General features: G+C 46.8%; 1 protein-coding gene across 2 annotated transcripts; it reads left to right on the plus strand.

The window, feature by feature from the left end:
* Positions 1-5,884: 5,884 nt before the first annotated feature.
* On the plus strand, positions 5,885-27,276 carry LOC110520873 (sorting nexin-27). Of its 2 annotated transcripts, none has more exons than XM_036967786.2 (13): positions 5,885-6,402; positions 11,071-11,302; positions 11,706-11,898; positions 13,109-13,176; positions 13,473-13,577; positions 14,369-14,447; positions 18,712-18,875; positions 19,118-19,207; positions 20,058-20,207; positions 20,309-20,437; positions 20,546-20,605; positions 21,857-21,919; positions 22,096-26,070. In XM_036967786.2, exons 1-13 carry the CDS (start codon positions 6,077-6,079, stop codon positions 22,138-22,140), a joined length of 1,704 nt encoding a protein of 567 aa, XP_036823681.1. In that variant the 5' UTR covers positions 5,885-6,076; the 3' UTR covers positions 22,141-26,070. The 2 variants fall into 2 exon arrangements, with proteins under 2 accessions (XP_036823681.1, XP_036823664.1); XM_036967769.2 differs by having other exon boundaries at positions 5,887-6,402; positions 21,857-21,905; positions 22,096-27,276.

Consider the following 27,276-nt stretch of genomic DNA (forward strand, 5'->3'; position numbering starts at 1 on the left):
TAAATCACTCCTTTTGATGGTGCCCTGTTCCTAAGAGCAAAGAAAGAAACCAATCTTGACCCAAGTTGCATGACACTGGTCAGAAGAGACACAAACAAATATCACAAGTCACAAGTCAATATCACAGGTTACCTTCACTGATTCAACTGCACCCAACTCCTTTCCCACCCACCCTGAAACCACAGATGTCACTCCTACTGGACCAGATTCTTCTTGATCATGACCATCGATGCCATACTGGGGCTCAGAGCTCTTCACCACACCTTCCACCTCATTTAACTCACTTCCATTTCACCTCCAGCACTCGGTCTGGCGAACGGCTCACTCTGTTTGCACTTGACACCACTCTCCTCCAGGTCTCATTCTGTTTGCACTTGACACCCCTCTCCTCCAGGTCTCACTCTGTTTGCACTTGACCCCACTCTCCTCCAGGTCTCACTCTGTTTGCACTTGACACCACTCGCCTCCAGGTCTCACTCTGTTTGCACTTGACACCACTCTCCTCCAGGTCTCACTCTGTTTGCACTTGACACCACTCTCCTCCAGGTCTCATTCTGTTTGCACTTGACACCACTCTCCTCCAGGTCTCACTCTGTTTGCACTTGACACCACTCTCCTCCAGGTCTCACTCTGTTTGCACTTGACACCACTCTCCTCCAGGTCTCACTCTGTTTGCACTTGACACCACTCTCCTCCAGGTCTCACTCTGTTTGCACTTGACACCACTCTCCTCCAGGTCTCATTTTGTTTGCACTTGACACCACTCTCCTCCAGGTCTCACTCTGTTTGCACTTGACACCACTCTCCTCCAGGTCTCATTCTGTTTGCACTTGACACCACTCTTCTCCAGGTCTCACTCTGTTTGCACTTGACACCACTCTCCTCCAGGTCTCACTCTGTTTGCACTTGACACCACTCTCCTCCAGGTCTCACTCTGTTTGCACTTGACACCACTCTCCTCCAGGTCTCACTCTGTTTGCACTTGACACCACTCTCCTCCAGGTCTCACTCTGTTTGCACTTGACACCACTCTCCTCCAGGTCTCACTCTGTTTGCACTTGACACCACTCTCCTCCAGGTCTCACTCTGTTTGCACTTGACACCACTCTCCTCCAGGTCTCACTCTGTTTGCACTTGACACCACTCTCCTCCAGGTCTCACTCTGTTTGCACTTGACACCACTCTCCTCCAGGTCTCACTCTGTTTGCACTTGACACCACTCTCCTCCAGGTCTCACTCTGTTTGCACTTGACACCACTCTCCTCCAGGTCTCACTCTGTTTGCACTTGACACCACTCTCCTCCAGGTCTCACTCTGTTTGCACTTGACACCACTCTCCTCCAGGTCTCACTCTGTTTGCACTTGACACCACTCTCCTCCAGGTCTCACTCTGTTTGCACTTGACACCACTCTCCTCCAGGTCTCATTCTGTTTGCACTTGACACCACTCTCCTCCAGGTCTCACTCTGTTTGCACTTGACACCACTCTCCTCCAGGTCTCACTCTGTTTGCACTTGACACCACTCTCCTCCAGGTCTCACTCTGTTTGCACTTGACACCACTCTCCTCCAGGTCTCACTCTGTTTGCACTTGACACCACTCTCCTCATTTTCTTCAACCTCTTCTTCCTCTTTTTCTCCCCTCCATTATTCCTCAGAAATCCACCTTTGTGTCCAAAACATGTGAATACCAATTAATGTAAAACCCACAATAGCAAAGAGGACTAAATAAGATTACATAACCTTGCCTACTAGCTATACTTATGATCTGCTGTCCAGAGCGTAACAGCAATCGATGTCTTCCCGCAGTAAATTAAATTGAAAGGAAGTCACGCTTCTTGCTTAGCAAGTACCATTTCCTCCCGATTCGGCCCATACGAGACCTCTGCCTTGCTAGCACACATGACTGCCCTCTTGAAGCATCTTACCAGTTAGCGCCACATGACAAGCTAGCCAGTCACTGGCGAAAGTGGGGACACCTCAAGCTGAGGAGTAAGTTTCACACATCCCCATGTGTTACATAAACTCACTGTTGACTCAAGATATACTAATCAGTCAGTCTCTGAAACTTCTCAAAAAAGCCAGCCCAAAATAATACAGCTAGCTAGGGTAGCTACAAGTCAAGTCGGCTACTTGAAGTAGACTACTCGCCCAAAGACACAAACAAGCACTTTCAAGAATTCCTAGCTTTACCATCTAACTTAGTTAGCTAGTTATAACTAGTGAGCTAGACTGTTGGTTTATAAAAGTCAAAGAAGGCTTAATTCGTCTTTATCAATTTCTCATGCATTTAAATGGATAGACAAATAAACCACTAATGTGGCCATCTAGCCAGGCTAATGTTGCTAACTAGCTAGCTAAATGTAAGCTAGCTAGATAACAGGTATTGTGTAAATTTAAAACTTGCCCAAGACTGTTCACAGAATTGTCAATTTAAACAAATTTATTAATTACTGAATTTAGCTAACATTAGATAGTTAATCCAGAGATTCTTACCTTTGCCTCGTTTCGGCAGTCTAGTCCAGATCATCATAGCCCTGGTGAGTAATGCTAAGCTTGAGACAGGCATTTGTAGTTCTGTATGATAGCCACAAATAGCAGCTAATTTGCAATTCATTTTTGGGGGGGTAAATACAGGCAATTATATTTATAAAAGTCACCTTGTTCAAGAGAGAATTACACAGTTATCAAAACGTCCCGCCAGGGTAAGTCTACACGAAACACAGCCCTTATTTGAAGTGTTTCTAAAATTCCCTATAAGAAAAATGTATGGTCAAAAAAACTATTGGAACCATTTCTGTGTTTGACCGCTAGGTTTTATGGGTATTATGACTCATAAGATGGTACTCTATCGCCACATTCACATGCTAGATGGAACTAGGAAATGTTGAAATTTCCAACTTGCTGATTCGTTGAACTCGGCAAGTGTATAACTACAACCAGTTAGCAAGTCGGACATTTCAGAGTTTCCTAGTTCCGAAAAGGACATAAAAGCGGCATATGCAACATACTTTGGAAGGCGTGACCCTATGGTGTCAATATCATCTCAAATGTATTTGTGAACTCACAGCATACATTTTATATTTAAGTATCATGATCTGTACAAATAAGTACCAATCCACAAATGTAAATCACCAATCCACAAATGTAAATCACCAAAACAAATGTAAATCACTTTCCACAAATCTAAATCACTTTCCACAAATCTAAATCCCTTTACACAAATGTAAATCACTATCCACAAATGCAGTTTACTATCACAAACAAAAAAAGTTCTCACATGTAGAAAGAGATGTGTAGTCGTAGAAAAAATGTTCTCAAGCATAAAAGGTGATTTGACGCCATAGAAAAAAAGTTATCACACGTAGAAAAGATGTGTCGTTGTAGAAAAATGGTTTGTACCCATAGAAAGAGATTTCTATAAATCACTGGCAGCCTCTCGTTTGGAAATGTTGATGCCTGCCTTTCAACACTGCAGAAATTACAGTATGGTAACCATAATATGTTAACCATATGTGAAAGCCATAGTATTGTCATGCCCTGACCTTAGAGGGCCGTTTTATTTCTCTATTTGGTTAGGTTGGGGTGTGATTTGGGTGGGCATTCTATGTTGTCTGTTTCTTTGTTTTGGCCGAGTATGGTTCCCAATCAGAGGCAGCTGTCTATCGTTGTCTCTGATTGGGAATCATACTTAGGCAGCCTTTTTCCCTCCTGTGTTTGTGGGTAGTTTATTTTTCTGTTTAGTCTCTGTTACCTGACAGAACTGTTCGCTTTCGTTTTTGTTACTTTGTTTGAGTGTTTTTTGATAATCATGAACACTTTTCACGCTGCGCTTTGGTCCACTCCTTCCGACAACAGGCATTACAAGTATGTCCAACGTAAATAATCAAAGCCCTAGATTACTCTATATTTGCAACACTATTGCGGAGTACACCCGTTCATCATCCAAATAGTTGAATTAGCTGGCCAGTGTAATAGCACCAATACTTTTGGCATGATATTGATTCCATACATATCCTTCACATTTAGGGGTGCTATCACACTGGCCAGCTAATTCAACTATTTGGGTGATGAACACCGCAATAGTGTTGCAAATACAGAGTTATTTTCTATGACTACAAATCGCTTTCTAAGTGTGAGAACTTTTTGTCTTTGTGGCAGTCATTTTACTTAAAGGCCCTTGGAAATGACCTGCGTATCTGCAGGTATAAAAACATTCTAATGCAATATATAGATTTACAAATACAAATAAAAACGTGTTTGTTTGTGGATAGTGATTTACATTTGTGGATAGCGATTTTCATTTGTAGAAAGTGATTTACATATGTGGATTGGTGATTTTGTTGCAACCCCTATTACCAGTCTGTTCAATCTCTTTTTTGTATCATCTGAGATTGATAAAGATTGGAAAGCGGTCGCGGTCATCCCCCTCTTCAAAGGGGGAGACACTCTTGACCCAAACTGTTACAGACCTATATCCATCCTGCCCTGCCTTCATAAAAGTATTTGAAAGCCAAGTGAACAAACAGATCACCGACCATTACGAATCCCACCATACCTTGTCCACTATGCAATCTGGTTTCCGAGCTGGTCACGGGTGCACCTCAGCCGATATCATAACCGCGATCGATAAAAGACAGTACTGTGCAGCCGTCTTCATTGACCTGGTCAAGGCTTTCGCCTCTGTCAATCACAGTATTCTTATCGGCAGACTTAACAGCCTTGGTTTCTCTAATGACTGCCACGCCTGGTTCACTAACTACTTCTCAGATAGAGTTCAGTGTGTCAAATCTGAGGGCCTGTTGTCCGGACCTCTGGCAATCTCTATGGGGGTGCCACAGGGTTTAATTCTCAGGCCGACTCTTTTCTCTATATATATATCAATGATGTCGATCTTGCTGCTGGTGATTCTCTGATCTACCTCTACACAGATGACACCATTCCGTATACATCTGGCCCTTCTTTGGACACTGTGTTAACAAACCTCCAAACGAGCTTCAACGCCATACAACAATCCTCCAACTGCTCTTAAATGCTAGTAAAACGAAATCCATGCTCTTCAGCCGATCGCTGCCCGCACCTGCCCGCCCGACTAGCGTCACTTCTCTGGACGGTTCTGACTTAGAATATGTGGACAACTACAAATACCTAGGTGTCTGGCTAGACTGTAAACTCTCCATCCTGACTCACATTAAGCATCTCCAATCCAAAGTTAAATCTAGAATTGGCTTCCTATTTCGCAACAAAGTCCTTCACTCATGCTGCCAAACATACATAAACTGACCATCCGACCGATCTTGACTTCGGCGATGTCATTTACAAAATAGCCTCCAACACTCTACTCAGCAAATTTGATGCAGTCTATCACAGTGTCATTCGTTTTGTCACCAAAGTTCCATATACTACCCATCATTGCGACCTGTATGCTGTCATTGGCTGGCCCATGCTACATATTCGTCGCCAAACCCATTGGCTCCAGGTCATCTATAAGTCTTTGCTAGGTAAAGCCCCACCTTATCTCAGCTCACTGGTCACCATAGCAACTCCCACCAGTAGCACGTGCTCCAGCAGGTATATTTCACTGGTCATCCCCAAAGCCAACACCTCCTTTGGCCACCTTTCCTTCCAGTTCTCTGCTGCCAATGATTGGAACGAATTGCAAAAATCACTGAAGTTGGAGACTTATATCTTATATATGATTTACACTTGTGGAAAGGGCTTTACATTTGTGGATTGGTACTTATTTGTACAGATCATGATACACGAATACAAAACGCATGCTGTGAATTCACAATACATTTGGCATGATATTGATCCCATAGTGACCATCGACTTGACAAAATGTATCCACTCAAATGAGCCCAGTATCTTGATGTTGCGGTTGCGCAGTAGAGACCCACTCTAACCAGACGATGGGCGGGTTCCAGCGAGGGCAGTCTCTCGAGTCAAATCGGTTTTCGTTTACTTGGTCGCTCCTCCTCTCTCCATCGTTTCTAGCAAGCTAGCTAGATAACTAGGAGAGCTACCTTGAAGTTTGGAGACTCAAAGTGGATAAGGGGGAAACAGGCTGACGGAAAATGGCAGACGTCGAGGGAGAGGGAATTAATTCGGTGGCACCTCCGTTAGTTCAGCCATCCTCCCCTAACGGCTCCGGTGTCAGCCCAACGCAGGGCACCGGCAGTTGCCAAACGGTGACTACCGTTACGTCAGGCCCGCGACTGGTGCGGATAGTCAAGTCTGATTCGGGATATGGCTTCAATGTCCGGGGACAGGTTAGCGAAGGAGGACAACTACGGAGCATCAACGGGGAATTGTATGCCCCGCTACAGCATGTTAGTGCTGTTTTACCAGGCGGTGCAGCGGACAGAGCCGGTATCTCGAAAGGAGACCGGATTCTGGAAGTGTAAGTAAGAGTTAGCTTGCTATCTGGTAGCTGCTAACTACATGCGTAAGCTAGCTCAATGGTAGATATTTGGTCAAGGCAGGGCAAAACAAACAGACCACAGCAAAGTTTAAAAGGACGGTAATTGCCATGTCAGCTCCTCTGCACTGCAGTTGGTTCGTGAAACAAACGTGTTCTGCTGTCCCAAATTTAAGCTCGCTAGCTAACGTTAACTCCATAATTCACAAGCTGTTGTCCTCGGCTCAGTGCAACGCCATAAACGATCATAGCTAGCAACGTTAAATGATATGTTTCACTTGACCTGGAGACTAGGTTAACAAAGCCTTGCTAACTCATGCATCAGTCTGTGCTTGTGCCAGTCTTATCGGGAGTGTACAGGGCAGAAGAGCCGGTTCATCCCAATGAAAAGACGGTCTGTGTGAGAGCATGTGATCATTACGAATTCCAGTCACACTGACTCTCTGAACTTGGATACAAGCTAACTATATTAACACCACCACACACACAGGTTCCTTCCTTCCCTACACATCACGTTACCAGAAAAACAGCATGTGTCATTCTTATTAACAGAACCAGATAATGGAAAAATGGCCATTCAATGCGTGCACATTCATAGTCCGCTACTATTTTTACCTACTTGCCTTGATGATAATAATATGTATTTTAATAGTGTGCCCAAATGCTTTCTATCTAGTCTCAATTAAATGGGACTTAACATTTCCTAATTGTAATAGATCAACAATAGCCATAGTATGCCAAATGTGTCTGGATGCGGATGCTGCAATGCATAGAGAGTGCAGTGTGTCTGTCTGGTCTTTGCGACAGGTTTAGTATGCACAGGGGTAGCTAGCTTGGCGATGTTAGGTTCTGTTGCCATGGCAAGGAGCAGGCAGCATACAGCTCAGCATCAGTACCAGTGTGAGGGGAAGAAAAAGTGAGCGAGGGGGGTTGCTGGATACGGGATACATATTTGATTGGATGTGCTCTCAGTAATTCTCTGTTTTGATTTGTTGGCTCACTGTTTGCTGCTTTATGATTGGGTGCCGTGCAGTGGCCTGGCAGCTTGTTGACTCTAATATTGGTGTGCGTGCAAGGGTGGTTGCACGCCCATTGTGTGTGTGTGTGTGTTGAGCAACACAATTATCTATGCCAGCGAGAGACACCTGCCCATGTGCTCCATATGCTCACACACAGCAGTCCCTCAGTGTTAGCTGCAGTGCTTGTGTAGCATCTCCACAGCTCTCCAAAATCCACACTCCTCAGCAACACAGTCCCAGAGAACACACACACAGTCCCAGAGGACACACACACACAGTCCCAGAGAACACACACACACACACACACACAGTCCCAGAGAACACACACACAGTCCCAGAGGACACACACACACAGTCCCAGAGGACACACACACACAGTCCCAGAGAACACACACACAGTCCCAGAGAACACACACACACACACACACAGTCCCAGAGAACACACACACACACACAGTCCCAGAGAACACACAAACACACACACAGTCCCAAAGGGGTCACACACAGTCCCAGAGAACACACACACACAGTCCCAGAGAACACGCACACACACACACAGTCCCAGAGAGAACACACACACACACAGTCCCAGAGAACTTCTGCCTCTCAGCCCCCTACCCATGCCTTTATGACAGCCTCCAGTCCAGTCCAAACACTCATGGTTATATGACCCACAGTTGTTCCTGAATTCTAACCAGACTAGACTGGAGAAAGACTTGGAAGTGTTTTTGTCTGTCTTTCTGTGTGTGTGTGTTTGTCTCGGTCCAGTCTGTCTTTCTGTGTGTGTGTGTTTGTCTCGGTCCAGTCTGTCTTTCTGTGTGTGTGTGTGTGTGTGTTTGTCTCGGTCCAGTCTGTCTTTCTGTGTGTGTGTGTGTGTTTGTCTCGGTCCAGTCTGTCTTTCTGTGTGTGTGTGTGTTTGTCTCGGTCCAGTCTGTCTTTCTGTGTGTTTGTCTCGGTCCAGTCTGTCTTTCTGTGTGTGTGTTTGTCTCGGTCCAGTCTGTCTTTCTGTGTGTGTGTGTGTGTTTGTCTCGGTCCAGTCTGTCTTTCTGTGTGTGTGTGTGTTTGTCTCGGTCCAGTCTGTCTCTGTATGTCTGTGTGTGTGTTTGTCTCGGTCCAGTCTGTCTTTCTGTGTGTGTGTGTGTTTGTCTCGGTCCAGTCTGTCTTTCTGTGTGTGTGTGTGTTTGTCTCGGTCCAGTCTGTCTCTGTATGTCTGTGTGTGTGTTTGTCTCGGTCCAGTCTGTCTTTCTGTGTGTGTGTGTGTGTGTGTGTATTGTCTCGGTCCAGTCTGTCTTTCTGTGTGTGTGTGTGTGTTTGTCTCGGTCCAGTCTGTCTCTGTATGTCTGTGTGTGTATGACTACCTCAGCAGCTTTCAGTTAAACATTAGCCAGCCGAGAGACTAGTGATTTAAAGGAAATGAGTCTGGGTTTTTTGACACCTGTAAGGGATACATGCAGTGATCAACATGTTGGGACGCATAACACACACAGGCCTACAGATTACAGAATGGACCTACTGTGTTCTCTACCCACACACACTGATTAGGAGTTGTGCCGGCTGTGCGCACACTGTCAGTTTCCTTGATGAAACATTGGAGTGTGTGTATCTCTGTCATTGTCTGTTTGTTTTATGACCCCAGTGTCTTCCTCAGTGTTAACTGCAGTGCTCGTGGAGCATCTCCACTGCAGGTGGTCTGTCTGGCAGTGTTGTGTGTTGATGCTGTAATCTTTGGCCTGCTTTCTGTTCCTCTGTCACTGATGTAACAACATGATAGTTAGCCTGGGTTTACTAGGCAAAGGGCTACTTTATCATTTATTTTCCTGTGAACTTCTACAGAAATATCACGTGGACATCATGTGTATCCTGAAGGTAGGATTGGGTTCTTCTGTATCAATAGTTTCTACTGTGTGAACTGTGAGCCTAACTATAGTTGGTAACTGTAATATTTACTATAGGCTGCTGCAGTGCAGACGTCAGCACTCCTGCTTACACACACACACACACACACACACACACAGTCTCATGCCCTGGCAAGCTGCCATCTGAGTGGCCCAGTCTCTCTTTCTCTCTCTCTCTCTCACACACACACACACACACACACACACACAGAGTCCCTGTAGAGGTCACAAGTCCAGCTTACTAGCTCATGCTCTGACGCACAATCATCTGAGTGACGTGACCCCACCGTGACCCCGTTGCCATGGGAGACGTCAGAGTTCCGGCTGAGGTGAACATTACACTTGCTGACAGCCTTATCATGACGTCTACTGACTGACCCTTAATATATGATGATCACTGTTAAACAAGAGGGCTCGTCCATTCACTCCCAGACACACACAGACTGGTACTTAATATAGGATGATCACTGTTATACAAGAGGGCTCGTCCATTCACACCCAGACTGGTACTTAATATAGGATGATCACTGTTATACAAGAGGGTTTGTCCATTCACTCCCAGACACACACAGACTGGCACTTAATATAGGATGATCACTGTTATACAAGAGGGTTTGTCCATTCACTCCCAGAAACACACAGACTGGCACTTAATATAGGATGATCACTGTTATACAAGAGGGTTTGTCCATTCACTCCCAGACACACACAGACTGGTACTTAATATAGGATGATCACTGTTATACAAGAGGGTTTGTCCATTCACTCCCAGACACACACAGACTGGCACTTAATATAGGATGATCACTGTTATACAAGAGGGTTTGTCCATTCACTCCCAGACACACACAGACTGGCACTTAATATAGGATGATCACTGTTATACAAGAGGGTTTGTCCATTCACTCCCAGACACACACAGACTGGTACTTAATATAGGATGATCACTGTTATACAAGAGGGTTTGTCCATTCACTCCCAGACACACACAGACTGGTACTTAATATAGGATGATCACTGTTATACAAGAGGGTTTGTCCATTCACTCCCAGACACACACAGACTGGTACTTAATATAGGATGATCACTGTTATACAAGAGGGCTCGTCCATTCACACCCAGACACACACAGACTGGTACTTAATATAGGATGATCACTGTTATACAAGAGGGCTCGTCCATTCACACCCAGACACACACAGACTGGTACTTAATATAGGATGATCACTGTTATACAAGAGGGTTTGTCCATTCACACCCAGACACACACAGACTGGCACTTAATATAGGATGATCACTGTTATACAAGAGGGTTTGTCCATTCACACCCAGACACACACAGACTGGTACTTAATATAGGATGATCACTGTTATACAAGAGGGTTTGTCCATTCACACCCAGACACACACAGACTGGTACTTAATATAGGATGATCACTGTTATACAAGAGGGTTTGTCCATTCACACCCAGACACACACAGACTGGTACTTAATATAGGATGATCACTGTTATACAAGAGTCCACTCACACCAAGACAGACACTGACTAGGCAGCAAGAAACGTCAACAACACAATTCATTTTAGGCAGAAAGAACCAATGCTAGTTTCTAATTATGTATGAGTGCTGCTGCTCATTTGCAATGATGACTCAGTATACCCTAGCCCAATTATGAATGAGTATTCAATCTCTACCTCCCTTCATCTGCCTCTCTCTCTCTCCATCTCTCGTCTCAGTAATAGTGTGAACGTGGAGGGGGCGACCCATAAGCAGGTGGTGGATCTGATCCGTGCGGGGGAGAGGGAGCTGATGCTGGCCGTGCTGTCTGTACCTCCCCAGGAGGCTGACTGTCTGGACCCTGGAGACGACGGCTCAGCCCAGTCCTGCTACGACTACAGCGACAAACAGGCCGTCCCCATCTCCGTCCCCACATACAAACACGCTGAACTCAACCAGGAGAGGTTTGTGGTGAGTAGATGGACGGAAGGAGAAAGAAAGGAAGGGGTGGGTGGAGAGAGGGACGGAGTGGTGCGAATAACCTGTCCACATCTGTCCCAGCATGCAAATACACTGAACGCAACCAGGGGAGAGAGGGAGGGAGAGATAAAATGCCTGAGGAAAGATGTACATAACATGTAGGTATTGCCGCAGGTAGCCTAGTGGTTAGAGCGTTGGGCCAGTAACCAAAAGGTTGCTTGATCGAATCCCCGAGCTGACAAGGTAAAAATCTGTCGTTCTGCCCCTGAACAAGGCAGTTAACCCACTGGTCCTAGGCCGTCATTTTAAATAAGAATTTGATCTTAACTGACTTGCCTAGTTAAATGAAATAAAATACCTAAAGTATATTTGAACTGTGTGTCTCTGTTTGCAGATGTATAATGTGTACATGGCAGGCAGACAGCTGTGCTCTAAGAGGTACAGGGAGTTTGCTATCCTCAACCAGAACCTGAAGAGAGAGTTTGCCAACTACACCTTCCCCAAAATACCTGGCAAATGGCCTTTTTCCCTGTCTGAACAACAACTAGACGCTAGACGCAGGGGACTGGAGGAATACCTGGAGAAAGGTGAGAGGGAGGAAAAGGCCAGAGAAATATGGAGCAAAAACCATTTGGAAAGGTGATAGAAAGGGTGGAATGAGAGATGGAGAGATAACTGGAAGAAGGTGGAAGATGATGCAATAAATGGAGGAAGAAAAATACATGTGGAAAGGATTGGAGAGGAGGTAGAGATGGTCAGGATTACAGGCTACTAAGAGAGGCTCATGGGAGTGTCTTAGAGAGGAGGTAGAGATGGTCAGGATTACAGGCTACTAAGAGAGGCTCATGGGAGTGTCTTAGAGAGGAGGTAGAGATGGTCAGGATTACAGGCTACTAAGAGAGGCTCATGGGAGTGTCTTAGAGAGGAGGTAGAGATGGTCAGGATTACAGGCTACTAAGAGAGGCTCATGGGAGTGTCTTAGAGAGGAGGTAGAGATGGTCAGGATTACAGGCTACTAAGAGAGGCTCATGGGAGTGTCTTAGAGAGGAGGTAGAGATGGTCAGGATTACAGGCTACTAAGAGAGGCTCATGGGAGTGTCTTAGAGAGGAGGTAGAGATGGTCAGGATTACAGGCTACTAAGAGAGGCTCATGGGAGTGTCTTAGAGAGGAGGTAGAGATTGTCAGGATTACAGGCTACTAAGAGAGGCTCATGGGAGTGTCTTAGAGAGGAGGTAGAGATGGTCAGGATTACAGGCTACTAAGAGAGGCTCATGGGAGTGTCTTAGAGAGGAGGTAGAGATGGTCAGGATTACAGGCTACTAAGAGAGGCTCATGGGAGTGTCTTAGAGAGGAGGTAGAGATGGTCAGGATTACAGGCTACTAAGAGAGGCTCATGGGAGTGTCTTAGAGAGGAGGTAGAGATGGTCAGGATTACAGGCTACTAAGAGAGGCTCATGGGAGTGTCTTAGAGAGGAGGTAGAGATGGTCAGGATTACAGGCTACTAAGAGAGGCTCATGGGAGTGTCTTAGAGAGGAGGTAGAGATGGTCAGGATTACAGGCTACTAGAGGCTCATGGGAGTGTCTTAGAGAGGAGGTAGAGGTGGTCAGGATTACAGGCTACTAGAGGCTCATGGGAGTGTCTTAGAGAGGAGGTAGAGATGGTCAGGATTACAGGCTACTAAGAGAGGAACTCATGGGAGTGTCTACAGTGGGATCTGCCTTTCTCAGTGTTTCTACTTTCTCTCTCCTCTCCTTTTCACCATCCTGCTGCCCATTCTTCCTTCTCTCTTCACAGTGTGTTCAGTGAGGGTGATTGGGGAGAGTGATGTCATGCAGGAGTTTCTGTCTGACGAGTCTGATGAGGTAAGCGTGTCATTCTGAATGTGTTTGCTTATTCCTCTCTCTAAGATGTATTCTTGTTTTAGACTCTTTCTCTCTTGTTCTCTCTCCTCTCATCCTATCCTCTGGGATGTGTGGTGTGTGAGATGGGGCTGGCATCTCTGTCCTTTTTTCTTCTTTTTGGTTTCCTCTCTTCTGCTTTTCCATCTCTGTCTACACTGTGTGTGTGTGTGCGCATGTCTGGCCTATGAGTGGTCCTGTGACCGCCTTCTCAACCGTCTGGCTGTAAGTCATCTCTTGCCACCCCCCATTCTCCGTAGAACTATAACGGCGTATCAGATGTGGAGTTGAGGATAGCCATGCCTGATAAAACCACCGTCACAGTCCGAGTCCGCAAGAACTGTACAACTGACCAGGTCTACCAGGTAACACACCCCTAACCTCTAGTTACACATACAGCCCTCACACCTAGTCCCCAGGACCATCAGGCCACACCCTCACACATAGTCCCCAGGACCATCAGGCCACACCCTCACACCTAGTCCCCAGGACCATCAGGCCACACCCTCACACCTAGCTAGTCCCCAGGACCATCAGGCCACACCCTCACACCTAGCTAGTCCCCAGGACCATCAGGCCACACCCTCACACCTAGCTAGGACCATCAGGCCACACCCTCACACCTAGCTAGTCCCTGGGACCATCAGGCCACACCGAGTCCCCAGGACCATCAGGCCACACCGAGTCCCCAGGACCATCAGGCCACACCGAGTCCCCAGGACCATCAGGCCACACCCTCACACCTTGGTTACCACTTGGACCCACATTAAGCAATTCTAGGCTGGACCGTAAATGGCCTCTTTGTTCATGCACAGGCCTCTTTGTTCATGCACAGGCCTCTTTGTTAATGCACAGGCCTCTTTGTTAATGCACAGGCCTTTTTGTTCATGCACAGGCCTCTTTGTTCATGCACAGGCCTCTTTGTTCATGCACAGGCCTCTTTGTTCATGCACAGGCCTCTTTGTTCATGCACAGGCCTCTTTGTTAATGCACAGGCCTCTTTGTTAATGCACAGGCCTTTTTGTTCATGCACAGGCCTCTTTGTTCATGCACAGGCCTCTTTGTTCATGCACAGGCCTCTTTGTTCATGCACAGGCCTCTTTGTTAATGCACAGGCCTCTTTGTTAATGCACAGGCCTTTCCCACTCTCCCACAGGCTGTGGTCATGACAGTAGGAATGGACAGCATAACAGCCAGCTACTTTGCTCTGTTTGAGGTCATCAACCACTCCTTTGGTAAGTGTGAGGGTGAGATCTTTTATTTCATAGTACTAGTCTTTTTCCATGTGCTAACTCTAGCATTAACCTTAATCACCTGAGACTTTGGCCCAGAGAGAGAGAGTGCGTGCGTGCGCGGTCCTCTTACTACATTCAGATTGAGAGTGGACCTGAGAGCTCTGTAAAAAGCTATATGACGCTTTAATGGCCTTAATGAATGATTGATAGCTAATGTTGGGTTGTTCTAACTTTAATATGGTCAGAATCTTCCCCCTAAAGCACATTTTACTCACATACAGAGTCGTTAAAGTGACAGTTCACTCAAGTCTTACCTCAATAGTCAAGCTATAGTGTGTGTTGTTTGCATATCCTGCTACAGTGGGTAGCATTGCTCATCTTTCCCATTAATTTGGGGTAGAGACCTGCACATTTTTCCCATGAATGTACCAACATGTAGACACCAGGATCTCTGGTGCCAGTCTCTCATTCATTTAATGAAGTCTGTCTCCACTCAGTAACATCTGTTAAGTCAGCCCTGTCCCTCTTCCATCAAAGACAGGCTAACACCTACTCCTGTGTGTGTGTGTGTCTGTCTGTGTGTGTGTGTGTGTGTCTTTAATCATAGAGGTTAACATTCCTACCCAGGAGCTTTGTTGATTGAATCACTTCTTCATGATGTTGCTGTTGAGGGAGTTGTGGTGTCTGGTTGGTTGGGATATGAGCAAAGCATTTCTATTTGTAGCGAAACACGGTTTTGATTAGATGGTATACAGCTACGAATTGGCTTTTCATAGCCGGGTTAGGAGAACTTACGCAGCAGGTTAGGAGAACTAACGTAGTGGGTTAGGATAATTAACGTAGTGGGTTAGGAGAACTTATGCAGCAGGTTTGGAGAATTAGAACTTATGCAGCGGGTTAGGAGAATTAACGTAGTGGGTTAGGAGAATTTACGTAGTGGGTTAGGAGAATTAACGTAGTGGGTTAGGAGAATTAACGTAGTGGGTTAGGAGAATTAACGTAGTGGGTTAGGAGAATTAACGTAGTGGGTTAGGAGAATTAACGTAGTGGGTTAGGAGAATTAACGTAGTGGGTTAGGAGAATTAACGTAGTGGGTTAGGAGAATTAACGTAGTGGGTTAGGAGAATTAACATAGTGGGTTAGGAGAACTTACGCAGCGGGTTAGGAGAATTAACATAGTGGGTTAGGAGAACTTACGCAGCGGGTTAGGAGAATTAACGTAGTGGGTTAGGAGAATTAACGTAGTGGGTTAGGAGAATTAACGTAGTGGGTTAGGAGAATTTACGTAGTGGGTTAGGAGAATTTACGTAGTGGGTTAGGAGAATTAACGTAGTGGGTTAGGAGAATTAACGTAGTGGGTTAGGATAATTAACGTAGTGGGTTAGGAGAATTAACGTAGTGGGTTAGGAGAATTAACGTAGTGGGTTAGGAGAACTTACGCAGCGGGTTAGGAGAATTAACGTAGTGGGTTAGGAGAATTAACGTGGTGGGTTAGGAGAATTAACGTAGTGGGTTAGGAGAATTAACATAGTGGGTTAGGAGAACTTACGCAGCGGGTTAGGAGAATTAACATAGTGGGTTAGGAGAACTTACGCAGCGGGTTAGGAGAATTAACGTAGTGGGTTAGGAGAATTAACGTAGTGGGTTAGGAGAATTAACGTAATGGGTTAGGAGAATTTACGTAGTATGGTTAGGAGAATTAACGTAGTGGGTTAGGAGAATTAACGTAGTGGGTTAGGAGAATTAACGTAGTGGGTTAGGAGAATTAACGTAGTGGGTTAGGAGAATTAACGTAGTGGGTTAGGAGAATTAACGTAGTGGGTTAGGAGAATTAACATAGTGGGTTAGGAGAACTTACGCAGCGGGTTAGGAGAATTAACGTAGTGGGTTTGGAGAATTAACGTAGTGGGTTAGGAGAATTAACGTAGTGGGTTAGGAGAATTAACATAGTGGGTTAGGAGAACTTACGCAGCGGGTTAGGAGAATTAACATAGTGGGTTAGGAGAACTTACGCAGCGGGTTAGGAGAATTAGTGTAGTGGGTTAGGAGAATTAACGTAGTGGGTTAGGAGAATTAACGTAGTGGGTTAGGAGAATTAACGTAGTGGGTTAGGAGAATTAACATAGTGGGTTAGGAGAACTTACGCAGCGGGTTAGGAGAATTAACGTAGTGGGTTAGGAGAACGTACGTAGTGGGTTAGGAGAATTAACGTAGTGGGTTAGGAGAATTAACGTAGTGGGTTAGGAGAATTAACGTAGTGGGTTAGGAGAATTAGGTTAAGGTTAGGAAAAGGGTAAAGGTTAGGTAAAATGCTACATTTTTCCTTGACGCAACTCAAACATGGAACTTTCCTACTGTAGCTGTATACCATCTAGCCACAACCGGAAAACACCCACCGACCTAACCCTGTCGCTCTCTCTCTCTCTCACCCACCGACCTAACCCTGTCGCTCTCTCTCTCTCACCCACCGACCTAACCCTGTCACTCTGTCTCTCTCTCCCACCGACCTAACCCTGTCACTCTCTCTCTCTCCCACCGACCTAACCCTGTCTCTCTCTCTCTCTCTCTCTCTCTCTCTCCCACCGACCTAACCTTGTCGCTCTCTCTCTCTCTCCCACCGACCTAACCCTGTCGCTCTCTCTCCCACCGACCTAACCCTGTCGCTCTCTCTCCCACCGACCTAACCCTGTCGCTCTCTCTCCCACCGGCCTAACCCTGTCGCTCTCTCTCCCACCGGCCTAACCCTGTCGCTCTCTCTCCCACCGACCTAACCCTGTCGCTCTCTCTCCCACCGACCTAGCCCTGTCGCTCTCTCTCCCACCGACCTAGCCCTGTCGCTCTCTCTCCCACCGACCTAGCCCTGTCGCTCTCTCTCCCACCGACCTAACCCTGTCGCTCTCTCTCCCACCGACCTAACCCTGTCGTTCTCTCTCCCACCGACCTAACCCTGTCGCTCTCTCTCCCACCGGCCTAACCCTGTCGCTCTCTCTCCCACCGGCCTAACCCTGTCGCTCTCTCTCCCACCGGCCTAACCCTGTCGCTCTCTCTCCCACCGACCTAGCCCTGTCGCTCTCTCTCCCACCGACCTAACCCTGTCGCTCTCTCTCCCACCGACCTAACCCTGTCGCTCTCTCTCCCACCGACCTAACCCTGTCGCTCTCTCTCCCACCGACCTAGCCCTGTCGCTCTCTCTCCCACCGACCTAACCCTGTCGCTCTCTCTCCCACCGACCTAACCCTGTCGCTCTCTCTCCCACCGGCCTAACCCTGTCGCTCTCTCTCCCACCGGCCTAACCCTGTCGCTCTCTCTCCCACCGACCTAACCCTGTCGCTCTCTCTCCCACCGACCTAGCCCTGTCGCTCTCTCTCCCACCGACCTAGCCCTGTCGCTCTCTCTCCCACCGACCTAACCCTGTCGCTCTCTCTCCCACCGACCTAACCCTGTCGCTCTCTCTCCCACCGACCTAACCCTGTCGCTCTCTCTCCCACCGATCTAGCCCTGTCGCTCTCTCTCCCACCGACCTAGCCCTGTCGCTCTCTCTCCCACCGACCTAACCCTGTCGCTCTCTCTCCCACCGACCTAACCCTGTCGCTCTCTCTCCCACCGACCTAACCCTGTCGCTCTCTCTCCCACCGACCTAGCCCTGTCGCTCTCTCTCCCACCGACCTAACCCTGTCGCTCTCTCTCCCACCGACCTAACCCTGTCGCTCTCTCTCCCACCGACCTAACCCTGTCGCTCTCTCTCCCACCGACCTAACCCTGTCGCTCTCTCTCCCACCGACCTAACCCTGTCGCTCTCTCTCCCACCGACCTAACCCTGTCGCTCTCTCTCCCACCGACCTAACCCTGTCGCTCTCTCTCCCACCGACCTAACCCTGTCGTTCTCTCTCCCACCGACCTAACCCTGTCGCTCTCTCTCCCACCGACCTAACCCTGTCGCTCTCTCTCCCACCGACCTAACCCTGTCGCTCTCTCTCCCACCGACCTAACCCTGTCGCTCTCTCTCCCACCGACCTAACCCTGTCGTTCTCTCTCCCACCGACCTAACCCTGTCGCTCTCTCTCCCACCGACCTAACCCTGTCGCTCTCTCTCCCACCGACCTAACCCTGTCGTTCTCTCTCCCACCGACCTAACCCTGTCGCTCTCTCTCCCACCGACCTAACCCTGTCGCTCTCTCTCCCACCGACCTAACCCTGTCGCTCTCTCTCCCACCGACCTAACTCTGTCGCTCTCTGTCTCTGTATCTCTCTCTCTCTCCGTCAGTGCGTAAACTGGCTCCTAATGAGTTCCCCCACAAGCTGTATGTTCAGAACTACACATCTGCTGTCCCTGGGACCTGCCTCACCCTGCGCAAGTGGCTCTTCACCACCGAGGAGGAGATCCTGCTCAATGACAACCAACTGGCCGTCAGCTACTGCTTCCACCAGGTGTGTGTGTCAGGGGAATGTGCATTGTGTGTCAGGGGAATGTGCATTGTGTGTCAGGGGAATGTGCATTGTGTGTCAGGGGAATGTGCATTGTGTGTCAGGGGAATGTGCATTGTGTGTCAGGGGAATGTGCATTGTGTGTCAGGGGAATGTGCATTGTGTGTCAGGGGAATGTGCATTGTGTGTCAGGGGAATGTGCGGTTTGTCCATTATAACGCTCTCTCTCTCCCCCCACCTCTCAGGCGGTGGATGATGTGAAAAGGGGATTTATCAAGGCAGAGGAGAAGTCCTACCAGCTACAGAAATTAGCAGAACAGAAGAAGATGGCCATGGTTAGTGTCTCTCTCTCTCTCCCTCTCTGCTAGTCACTAGATGGCCATGGTTAGTGTCTCTCTCTCTCTCTCCCTCTCTGCTAGTCCCTAGATGGCCATGGTTAGTGTCTCTCTCTCCCTCTCTTCTAGTCACTAGATGGCCATGGTTAGTGTCTCTCTCTCCCTCTCTTCTAGTCACTAGATGGCCATGGTTAGTGTCTCTCTCTCCCTCTCTTCTAGTCACTAGATGGCCATGGTTAGTGGCTCTCTCTCTCCCTCTCTTCTAGTCACTAGATGGCCATGGTTAGTGTCTCTCTCTCCCTCTCTTCTAGTCACTAGATGGCCATGGTTAGTCTCTCTCTCCCTCTCTGCTAGTCACTAGATGGCCATGGTTAGTGTCTCTCTCTCTCCCTCTCTGCTAGTCACTAGATGACCATGGTAAGTGTCTCGCTCTGCCTCTCTTCTAGTCACTAGATGACCATGGTTAGTGTCTCTCTCTGCCTCTCTTCTAGTCACTAGATGGCCATGGTTAGTGTCTCGCTCTGCCTCTCTTCTAGTCACTAGATGGCCATGCTACAACAGACATTACTGTCACAACTAATGAGCAAATACAGTACATGACTGTCAAAAAGAAAGGAGGACCAAGGCCCTCTTCAGATAATGAATTAAAATGCCTTTTTTTGTATGGCATGTTCAATGGAAACAGATTTAAAACTCATGGCCTTCGTCAGGGAGTACATGACTGGTAGGGCTGTAATAGATGGGAATAAACTAGGTCATGTAGTGTAAGACTTGGTATATACATGGCATATATGACCAAATAGACATGGAACATAGGATGGTTTCTAGAAATGTTTTCTCTTTCCCCCAGTATCTCAGTATGTTACGGGGCTGTGAAGGCTACAATGAGATCATCTTCCCACACTGCTCCTGTGACTCCCGACGCAAAGGCCACGTCGTCACAGCCATCAGCATACACAACTTTAAACTGCACGCCTGCACAGAGGAGGGAACACTAGAGGTATGGAGAATGTGTGTGTATATGTGTGTGTGTGTGTATATGTGTGTGTGTGTGTGTGTGTGTGTGTGTGTGTGTGTGTTAACCCTGTCTCTCTGTAACAGAACCAGGTGATTGTGTTTGAGTGGGTGGAGATGCAGCACTGGGACACTGATGAGGAGGGCATGGCCTTCTGCTTCCAGTACGCCAGGGCAGAGAAGAAACCTCGCTGGGTCAAGATCTTTACTCCCTACGTGAGTCTCACACACACTCACAGTACACACCTTTTGAGAGTCCCAACGAATGTCTGAACATGATGTATCAATGTGCAGAGAGTTAACCCTTTGTTGTCCTGTGTCCAGTTCAACTACCTGCATGAGTGCGTTGAGAGAGTCTTCTGTGAACTCAAGTGGAGGAAAGAGGTGAGAAGAGGGTTGTATACTGCTTTGTACTGTCTACTGGCTAACCAGGAGTCTTATACTGCCATGTACTGTCTACTGGCTAACCAGGAGTCTTATACTGCCATGTACTGTCTACTGGCTAACCAGCAGTCTTATACTGCCATGTACTGTCTACTGGCTAACCAGGAGTCTTATACTGCCATGTACTGTCTACTGGCTAACCAGGAGTCTTATACTGCCATGTACTGTCTACTGGCTAACCAGGAGTCTTATACTGCCATGTACTGTCTACTGGCTAACCAGCAGTCTTATACTGCCATGTACTGTCTACTGGCTAACCAGGAGTCTTATACTGCCATGTACTGTCTACTGGCTAACCAGCAGTCTTATACTGCCATGTACTGTCTACTGGCTAACCAGGAGTCTTATACTGCCATGTACTGTCTACTGGCTAACCAGGAGTCTTATACTGCCATGTACTGTCTACTGGCTAACCAGGATTCTTATACTGCCATGTACTGTCTACTGGCTAACCAGGAGTCTTATACTGCCATGTACTGTCTACTGGCTAACCAGGAGTCTTATACTGCCATGTACTGTCTACTGGCTAACCAGGAGTCTTATACTGCCATGTACTGTCTACTGGCTAACCAGCAGTCTTACGCTGCCATGTACTGTCTACTGGCTAACCAGGAGTCTTATACTGCCATGTACTGTCTAACCAGCAGTATTACGCTGCCATGAACTGTCTACTGGCTAACCAGCAGTATTACACTGCCATGTACTGTCTACTGGCTAACCAGCAGTCTTATGCTGCCATGTACTGTCTACTGGCTAACCAGCAGTCTTATGCTGCCATGTACTGTCTACTGGCTAACCAGCAGTCTTATACTGCCATGTACTGTCTACTGGCTAACCAGCAGTCTTATGCTGCCATGTACTGTCTACTGGCTAACCAGCAGTCTTATGCTGCCATGTACTGGCTAACCAGCAGTCTTATGCTGTCATGTACTGTCTACTGGCTAACCAGCAGTCTTATACTGCCATGTACTGTCTACTGGCTAACCAGGAGTCTTATGCTGCCATGTACTGTCTACTGGCTGACCAGCAGTCTTATGCTGCCATGTACTGGCTAACCAGCAGTCTTATGCTGCCATGTACTGTCTACTGGCTAACCAGGAGTCTTATGCTGCACATTTCACTGGCTAATATCTTTTGAATGTTGTCCACTGATATTGTTTGAGAATGTTGTGGAATGTTGTGTGTCTCCAGGTGGAAGAGGAGGCTGTGGATAAGGACAATAAGAACTGCAGTAAAGAAGGTATGTGTAGCAAGGTAAGGCTTTGCCTGCCTCTGTCTCTGGTACAGCAGTGGCCTGGGGGTGTGTGTGGGTGGGTGTGTGCGTGTGTGTGTGTGTGTGTGTGTGTGTGTGCGTGCGTGCGAGTGTTCATATTGTGCATTTTTGCCAGCCTGCGCATGTTGTTGTTTCCTGAGCCGTGTGTCTGTTTCAGAATATCTTCCAGCTGTTGAGACACAGAAGGAATGGAGGCACCTAGGAGGAGAGATCATCACCTCCTAAACATGCTCTCCTCCATCCATCCCTCTGGTCTGGTTCGGCCCGGAACTACCACCACTACCTGTCCTCACACAACTACTACTACATCAACTACAAACCAACAAACTACAACTTCTACATACCAATAACAGCAACTACAGATCAACAACCACTACACACCATCAAACTACAAATGAACGACTTCTGGACTGACTGAAGGAGAAACAATGACGCACGCACACTACAACTTAAGCTGTTATTCACCATGAACCCTTGAATACAACCCAAGCACACGATATAAACACAAGCCAACAGGAAGCTACAGTAGAAACATATAGCAGGTTTGTACAGGTGAATAAGTAACTCTAAAAACTTAGATACATGCCTTCAAAACTCCATGGAGACCTGTGACTATTGGCTAAGGAGGCTAACGTCTTGTGGTGCGATTGGCTGAAGGAGATGGTTCTCTGAGACGATATTGGACAAGGGATTTGACAACGTGCAAGGACAACGTTCAAGGCCATTTTGTGGCCACTTTGGAGTGCTCTGGACTGGAACAGAGTGCAGTGGAAGAAGAGAACAAAAGAGGGATACAGATGCTGAAACAGAACCTGTTCTAAAAGAGGAAACGGCTGGTGGTGATGGAACAGAACCTGTTCTAAAAGAGGAAACGGCTGGTGGTGATGGAACAGAACCTGTTCTAAATGAGGAAACGGCTGGTGGTGATGGAACAGAACCTGTTCTCAAAGAGGAAACGGCTGGTGGTGATGGAACAGAACCTGTTCTAAATGAGGAAACGGCTGGTGGTGATGGAACAGAACCTGTTCTAAAGGAGGAAACGGCTGGTGGTGATGGAACAGAACCTGTTCTAAAAGAGGAAACGGCTGGTGGTGATGGAACAGAACCTGTTCTAAAAGAGGAAACGGCTGGTGGTGATGGAACAGAACCTGTTCTAAAAGAGGAAACGGCTGGTGGTGAGGGAACAGAACCTGTTCTAAAAGAGGAAACGGCTGGTGGTGATGGAACAGAACCTGTTCTAAAAGAGTAAACGGCTAGTGGTGATGGAACAGAACCTGTTCTAAAAGAGGAAATGGCTGGTGGTGATGGAACAGAACCTGTTCTAAAAGAGGAAATGGCTGGTGGTGAGGGAACAGAACCTGTTCTAAAAGAGGAAACGGCTGGTGGTGATGGAACAGAACCTGTTCTAAAAGAGGAAATGGCTGGTGGTGATGGAACAGAACCTGTTCTAAAAGAGGAAACGGCTGGTGGTGATGGACTGAGGAGACGCATCTGAAAAGTTATAAACAGGAAGTGTGTGTGTGTGTGTCTGTCGACTGATTATGGACAGCTGTGAGAGTCTAGGTTGGAACCCTGGAGGTAGAAACAACCCTTCTCTCTGACTCTGAACTGAACTCCCAGAATGAGTCTAGACAGACAGACGGAGGGAAACGGCCGCATGATACAAGAGACTGGACTCATATGAACCACACAGACCGATTGACATATAGATATTATCTCCTGTTTGTAGCCACTATCTCCATTTCAAAGATATCTACTGAAGAGACTATTACAGAGAGAGAGAAACCATACATTTCCTTTATTTGTGACTATTGGGCCGAGCAGAACCAAGGGTAGCATGTGTGTTTCAGCTGCTGGTTCTGTTTTAGTTTACAGATGCTGAAATTGCCCTGAAGCCATTTTTGAATACACAAACCTTCTCATTAAAACACACACACACACACACACACACACACACACAATGCTCATCATGTAGGAATTGGATCCCAGAAAAGTATTCTGCCATCTTGACAGATACCTGAACAAGGAACATGTTTACTTCACCTGTGTGTTTTGTGTACCAACAGATATATATATATATCTATCATTTTTAATGTGGACATTTCAGACATTGGACAGAATAGCACAAAAAGAACCCTGTAAGATGTTGACCACGTTAAGCTCAATCTGTATTCATTCTATCCTAGCCTAAGCTTTCTGTTCTGCTGATGCCTAACCGTGGGGTCTCATGAAGACTGTATTTATACTGGGTTGTAAAAACACTGAACTCAAAGTGCATCTCGATTTACATGTTTTGTGTCTTTCTGTTCTTGAGAAAAGGTGTGATGCTTTAGAAAACACATCGTGATTGTCAGTCTGTAGGATATGTCTATGGTGTTGGTTTAGGTGAGTCTTTGGTTCAATTGATATATTGGTCCTTGTGTATCTGAAGACGCTGCAGTGCTCAGAACGACCTGCAGGGGTCTCCCTCCCACTGAGAAACACTAGATCAGTTCCTATACAACAGGGCTGGCCAGTATTCTAACAGAGGGCCGGTGTGGGTGCAGGCTTTTGCCCCAGCCAAGCAGTAACACACCTGATTCAATATCTGGTGGATGTTATCATTGGATGCTGATGCAACACCACACACATCTTTAAATGCAGTGTTAACCTACAGGAGGTATACGCCCTAAACCCCACAGAGGTTTAAACAGTGGTGTAGTAGGAGCTACCGGAGGTATACGCCCTAAACCCCACAGAGGTTTAAACAGTGGTGTAGTAGGAGCTACACGGAGGTATACGCCCTAAACCCCACAGAGGTTTAAACAGTGGTGTAGTAGGAGCTACACGGAGGTATACGCCCTAAACCCCACAGAGGTTTAAACAGTGGTGTAGTAGGAGCTACACGGAGGTATACGCCCTAAACCCCACAGAGGTTTAAACAGTGGTGTAGTAGGAGCTACACGGAGGTATACGCCCTAAACCCCACAGAGGTTTAAACAGTGGTGCAGTAGGAGCTACACGGAGGTATACGCCCTAAACCCCACAGAGGTTTAAACAGTGGTGTAGGAGGTATACGCCCTAAACCCCACAGAGGTTTAAACAGTGGTGTAGTAGGAGCTACACGGAGGTATACGCCCTAAACCCCACAGAGGTTTAAACAGTGGTGTAGTAGGAGCTACACGGAGGTATACGCCCTAAACCCCACAGAGGTTTAAACAGTGGTGTAGTAGGAGCTACATGGAGGTATACGCCCTAAACCCCACAGAGGTTTAAACAGTGGTGTAGTAGGAGCTACACGGAGGTATACGCCCTAAACCCCACAGAGGTTTAAACAGTGGTGTAGTAGGAGCTACACGGAGGTATACGCCCTAAACCCCACAGAGGTTTAAACAGTGGTGTAGTAGGAGCTACACGGAGGTATACGCCCTAAACCCCACAGAGGTTTAAACAGTGGTGCAGTAGGAGCTACACGGAGGTATACGCCCTAAACCCCACAGAGGTTTAAACAGTGGTGCAGTAGGAGCTACACGGAGGTATACGCCCTAAACCCCACAGAGGTTTAAACAGTGGTGTAGTAGGAGCTACACGGAGGTATACGCCCTAAACCCCACAGAGGTTTAAACAGTGGTGTAGTAGGAGCTACACGGAGGTATACGCCCTAAACCCCACAGAGGTTTAAACAGTGGTGCAGTAGGAGCTACACGGAGGTATACGCCCTAAACCCCACAGAGGTTTAAACAGTGGTGTAGTAGGAGCTACACGGAGGTATACGCCCTAAACCCCACAGAGGTTTAAACAGTGGTGTAGTAGGAGCTACACGGAGGTATATGCCCTAAACCCCACAGAGGTTTAAACAGTGGTGCAGTAGGAGCTACACGGAGGTATACGCCCTAAACCCCACAGAGGTTTAAACAGTGGTGCAGTAGGAGCTACACGGAGGTATACGGTGTAGTAGGAGCTACACGGAGGTATACGCCCTAAACCCCACAGAGGTTTAAACAGTGGTGTAGTAGGAGCTACACGGAGGTATACGCCCTAAACCCCACAGAGGTTTAAACAGTGGTGTAGTAGGAGCTACACGGAGGTATACGCCCTAAACCCCACAGAGGTTTCAATAAAGGTTCAATAAAATAAATATGCACAAAACCCACTTTTTGTTCAGTGGACATTGGGTATAGTCACTTCTTAATTCCCACTGATCCGTATCAAAGTAGTGTAGTGGTGGTATAAATGGTATCAAGTATGTGGTACAATAGAGAAAGTAGCCTACACAATCGCAAAGCACGTGTATTATATTCACATGTGCGCTGCACACAGCCAAGTTTCAGCTGAATATCATGGCAGTAAGAGCCGCAGCTGGTTGTCCCATGGAGCAGCTCTTTGCAGTGCTCAATTCAGTCATCGTGCTGTTTTGAATGAACATTTCCAAATGCTTTCCCAAGGAAAACTTCCTAATTAAAGCTGCAATATGTACATTTGGGCGACCAAACGAGATCATAGAGGTTGAGAATGTACAAAGACTCTCTGTACAATTACCTATTGTTTTGTCACAAACTGAAATTAGGCAAACTTAGAATTTTAGCAACCAGGAAATGGCGGAGCTATTTCTGTATAGTGCATCTTTAAATGTTGACTGCAAATTGGGCCTACAAGATATAATTATGATTTGTATCAATCTGGAGGGCATTTCTTTTGAAAACTCTGCAATCACATGTACTCTACTGTAGGCCTACATTGTAGAGTACAGACACTGCGAGCCACATGGTATTTTGCTTAATTATTTTAAAGGGCAACTAGACCCTCGCAAAATAGTATTTTAGATTTTTCCCAGACCTAAAAAATGGTCTCCTTGTGCGGTATAAGCATTGATGTGGGCTTAACATGCATTTGTTGTTTTTCTATGAAAGATTTTTCTGGCAAAATGATGGTGTACTCACTTCTCCAGGCATCGCTACACCAATGGGTTTTCCTGTATCTGTGAGTGATTTGATTTGGGACCTGAATCTCCAACAGGCTTAGGCTGTTTACACAATGGATCATCATGTCTCACTCCCATAGGCTGCTTCACTTGTCAATCAAGCCTCTGCTATCTCGCCCTGTAATCTGCGATATCTCTCTCTCAAACACTCCTCTGTCTCTCATCGTCAACTCTTTATTTAAGTAAGATATTAAGCAACTTCTCTTATCCTACAGTATCTTCACCTGTCTGACAAATGAAGCAAATGAGAAAATAAAACAATCTGAAGAGAACCACACAGGGTTGAATTGATGAAAGCTGATGTCATTTAGTAATTTAACTTATTGACTTATTGTAATGAATTGTAACATTATTTTAAATGAAATTGAAAACATTGAT

Source organism: Oncorhynchus mykiss, chromosome 3 (assembly GCF_057628025.1).
Source record: "Oncorhynchus mykiss isolate SJ-2025 chromosome 3, ASM5762802v1, whole genome shotgun sequence".
Taxonomy (NCBI): Eukaryota; Metazoa; Chordata; class Actinopteri; order Salmoniformes; family Salmonidae; genus Oncorhynchus; species Oncorhynchus mykiss.

What these genes read in the sequence shown, in the direction of transcription:
- LOC110520873 (XM_036967769.2), top strand. Translation starts at nt 6,077, where the DNA reads ATGGCAGACGTCGAGGGAGAGGGAATTAATTCGGTGGCACCTCCGTTA. An exon ending in GGTCATCAACCACTCCTTTG is followed by an intron (nt 14,448 to 18,711) that starts GTAAGTGTGAGG and finishes TCTCTCCGTCAG; the next exon opens with TGCGTAAACTGGCTCCTAAT. An exon ending in TCAGCTACTGCTTCCACCAG is followed by an intron (nt 18,876 to 19,117) that starts GTGTGTGTGTCA and finishes CCCACCTCTCAG; the next exon opens with GCGGTGGATGATGTGAAAAG.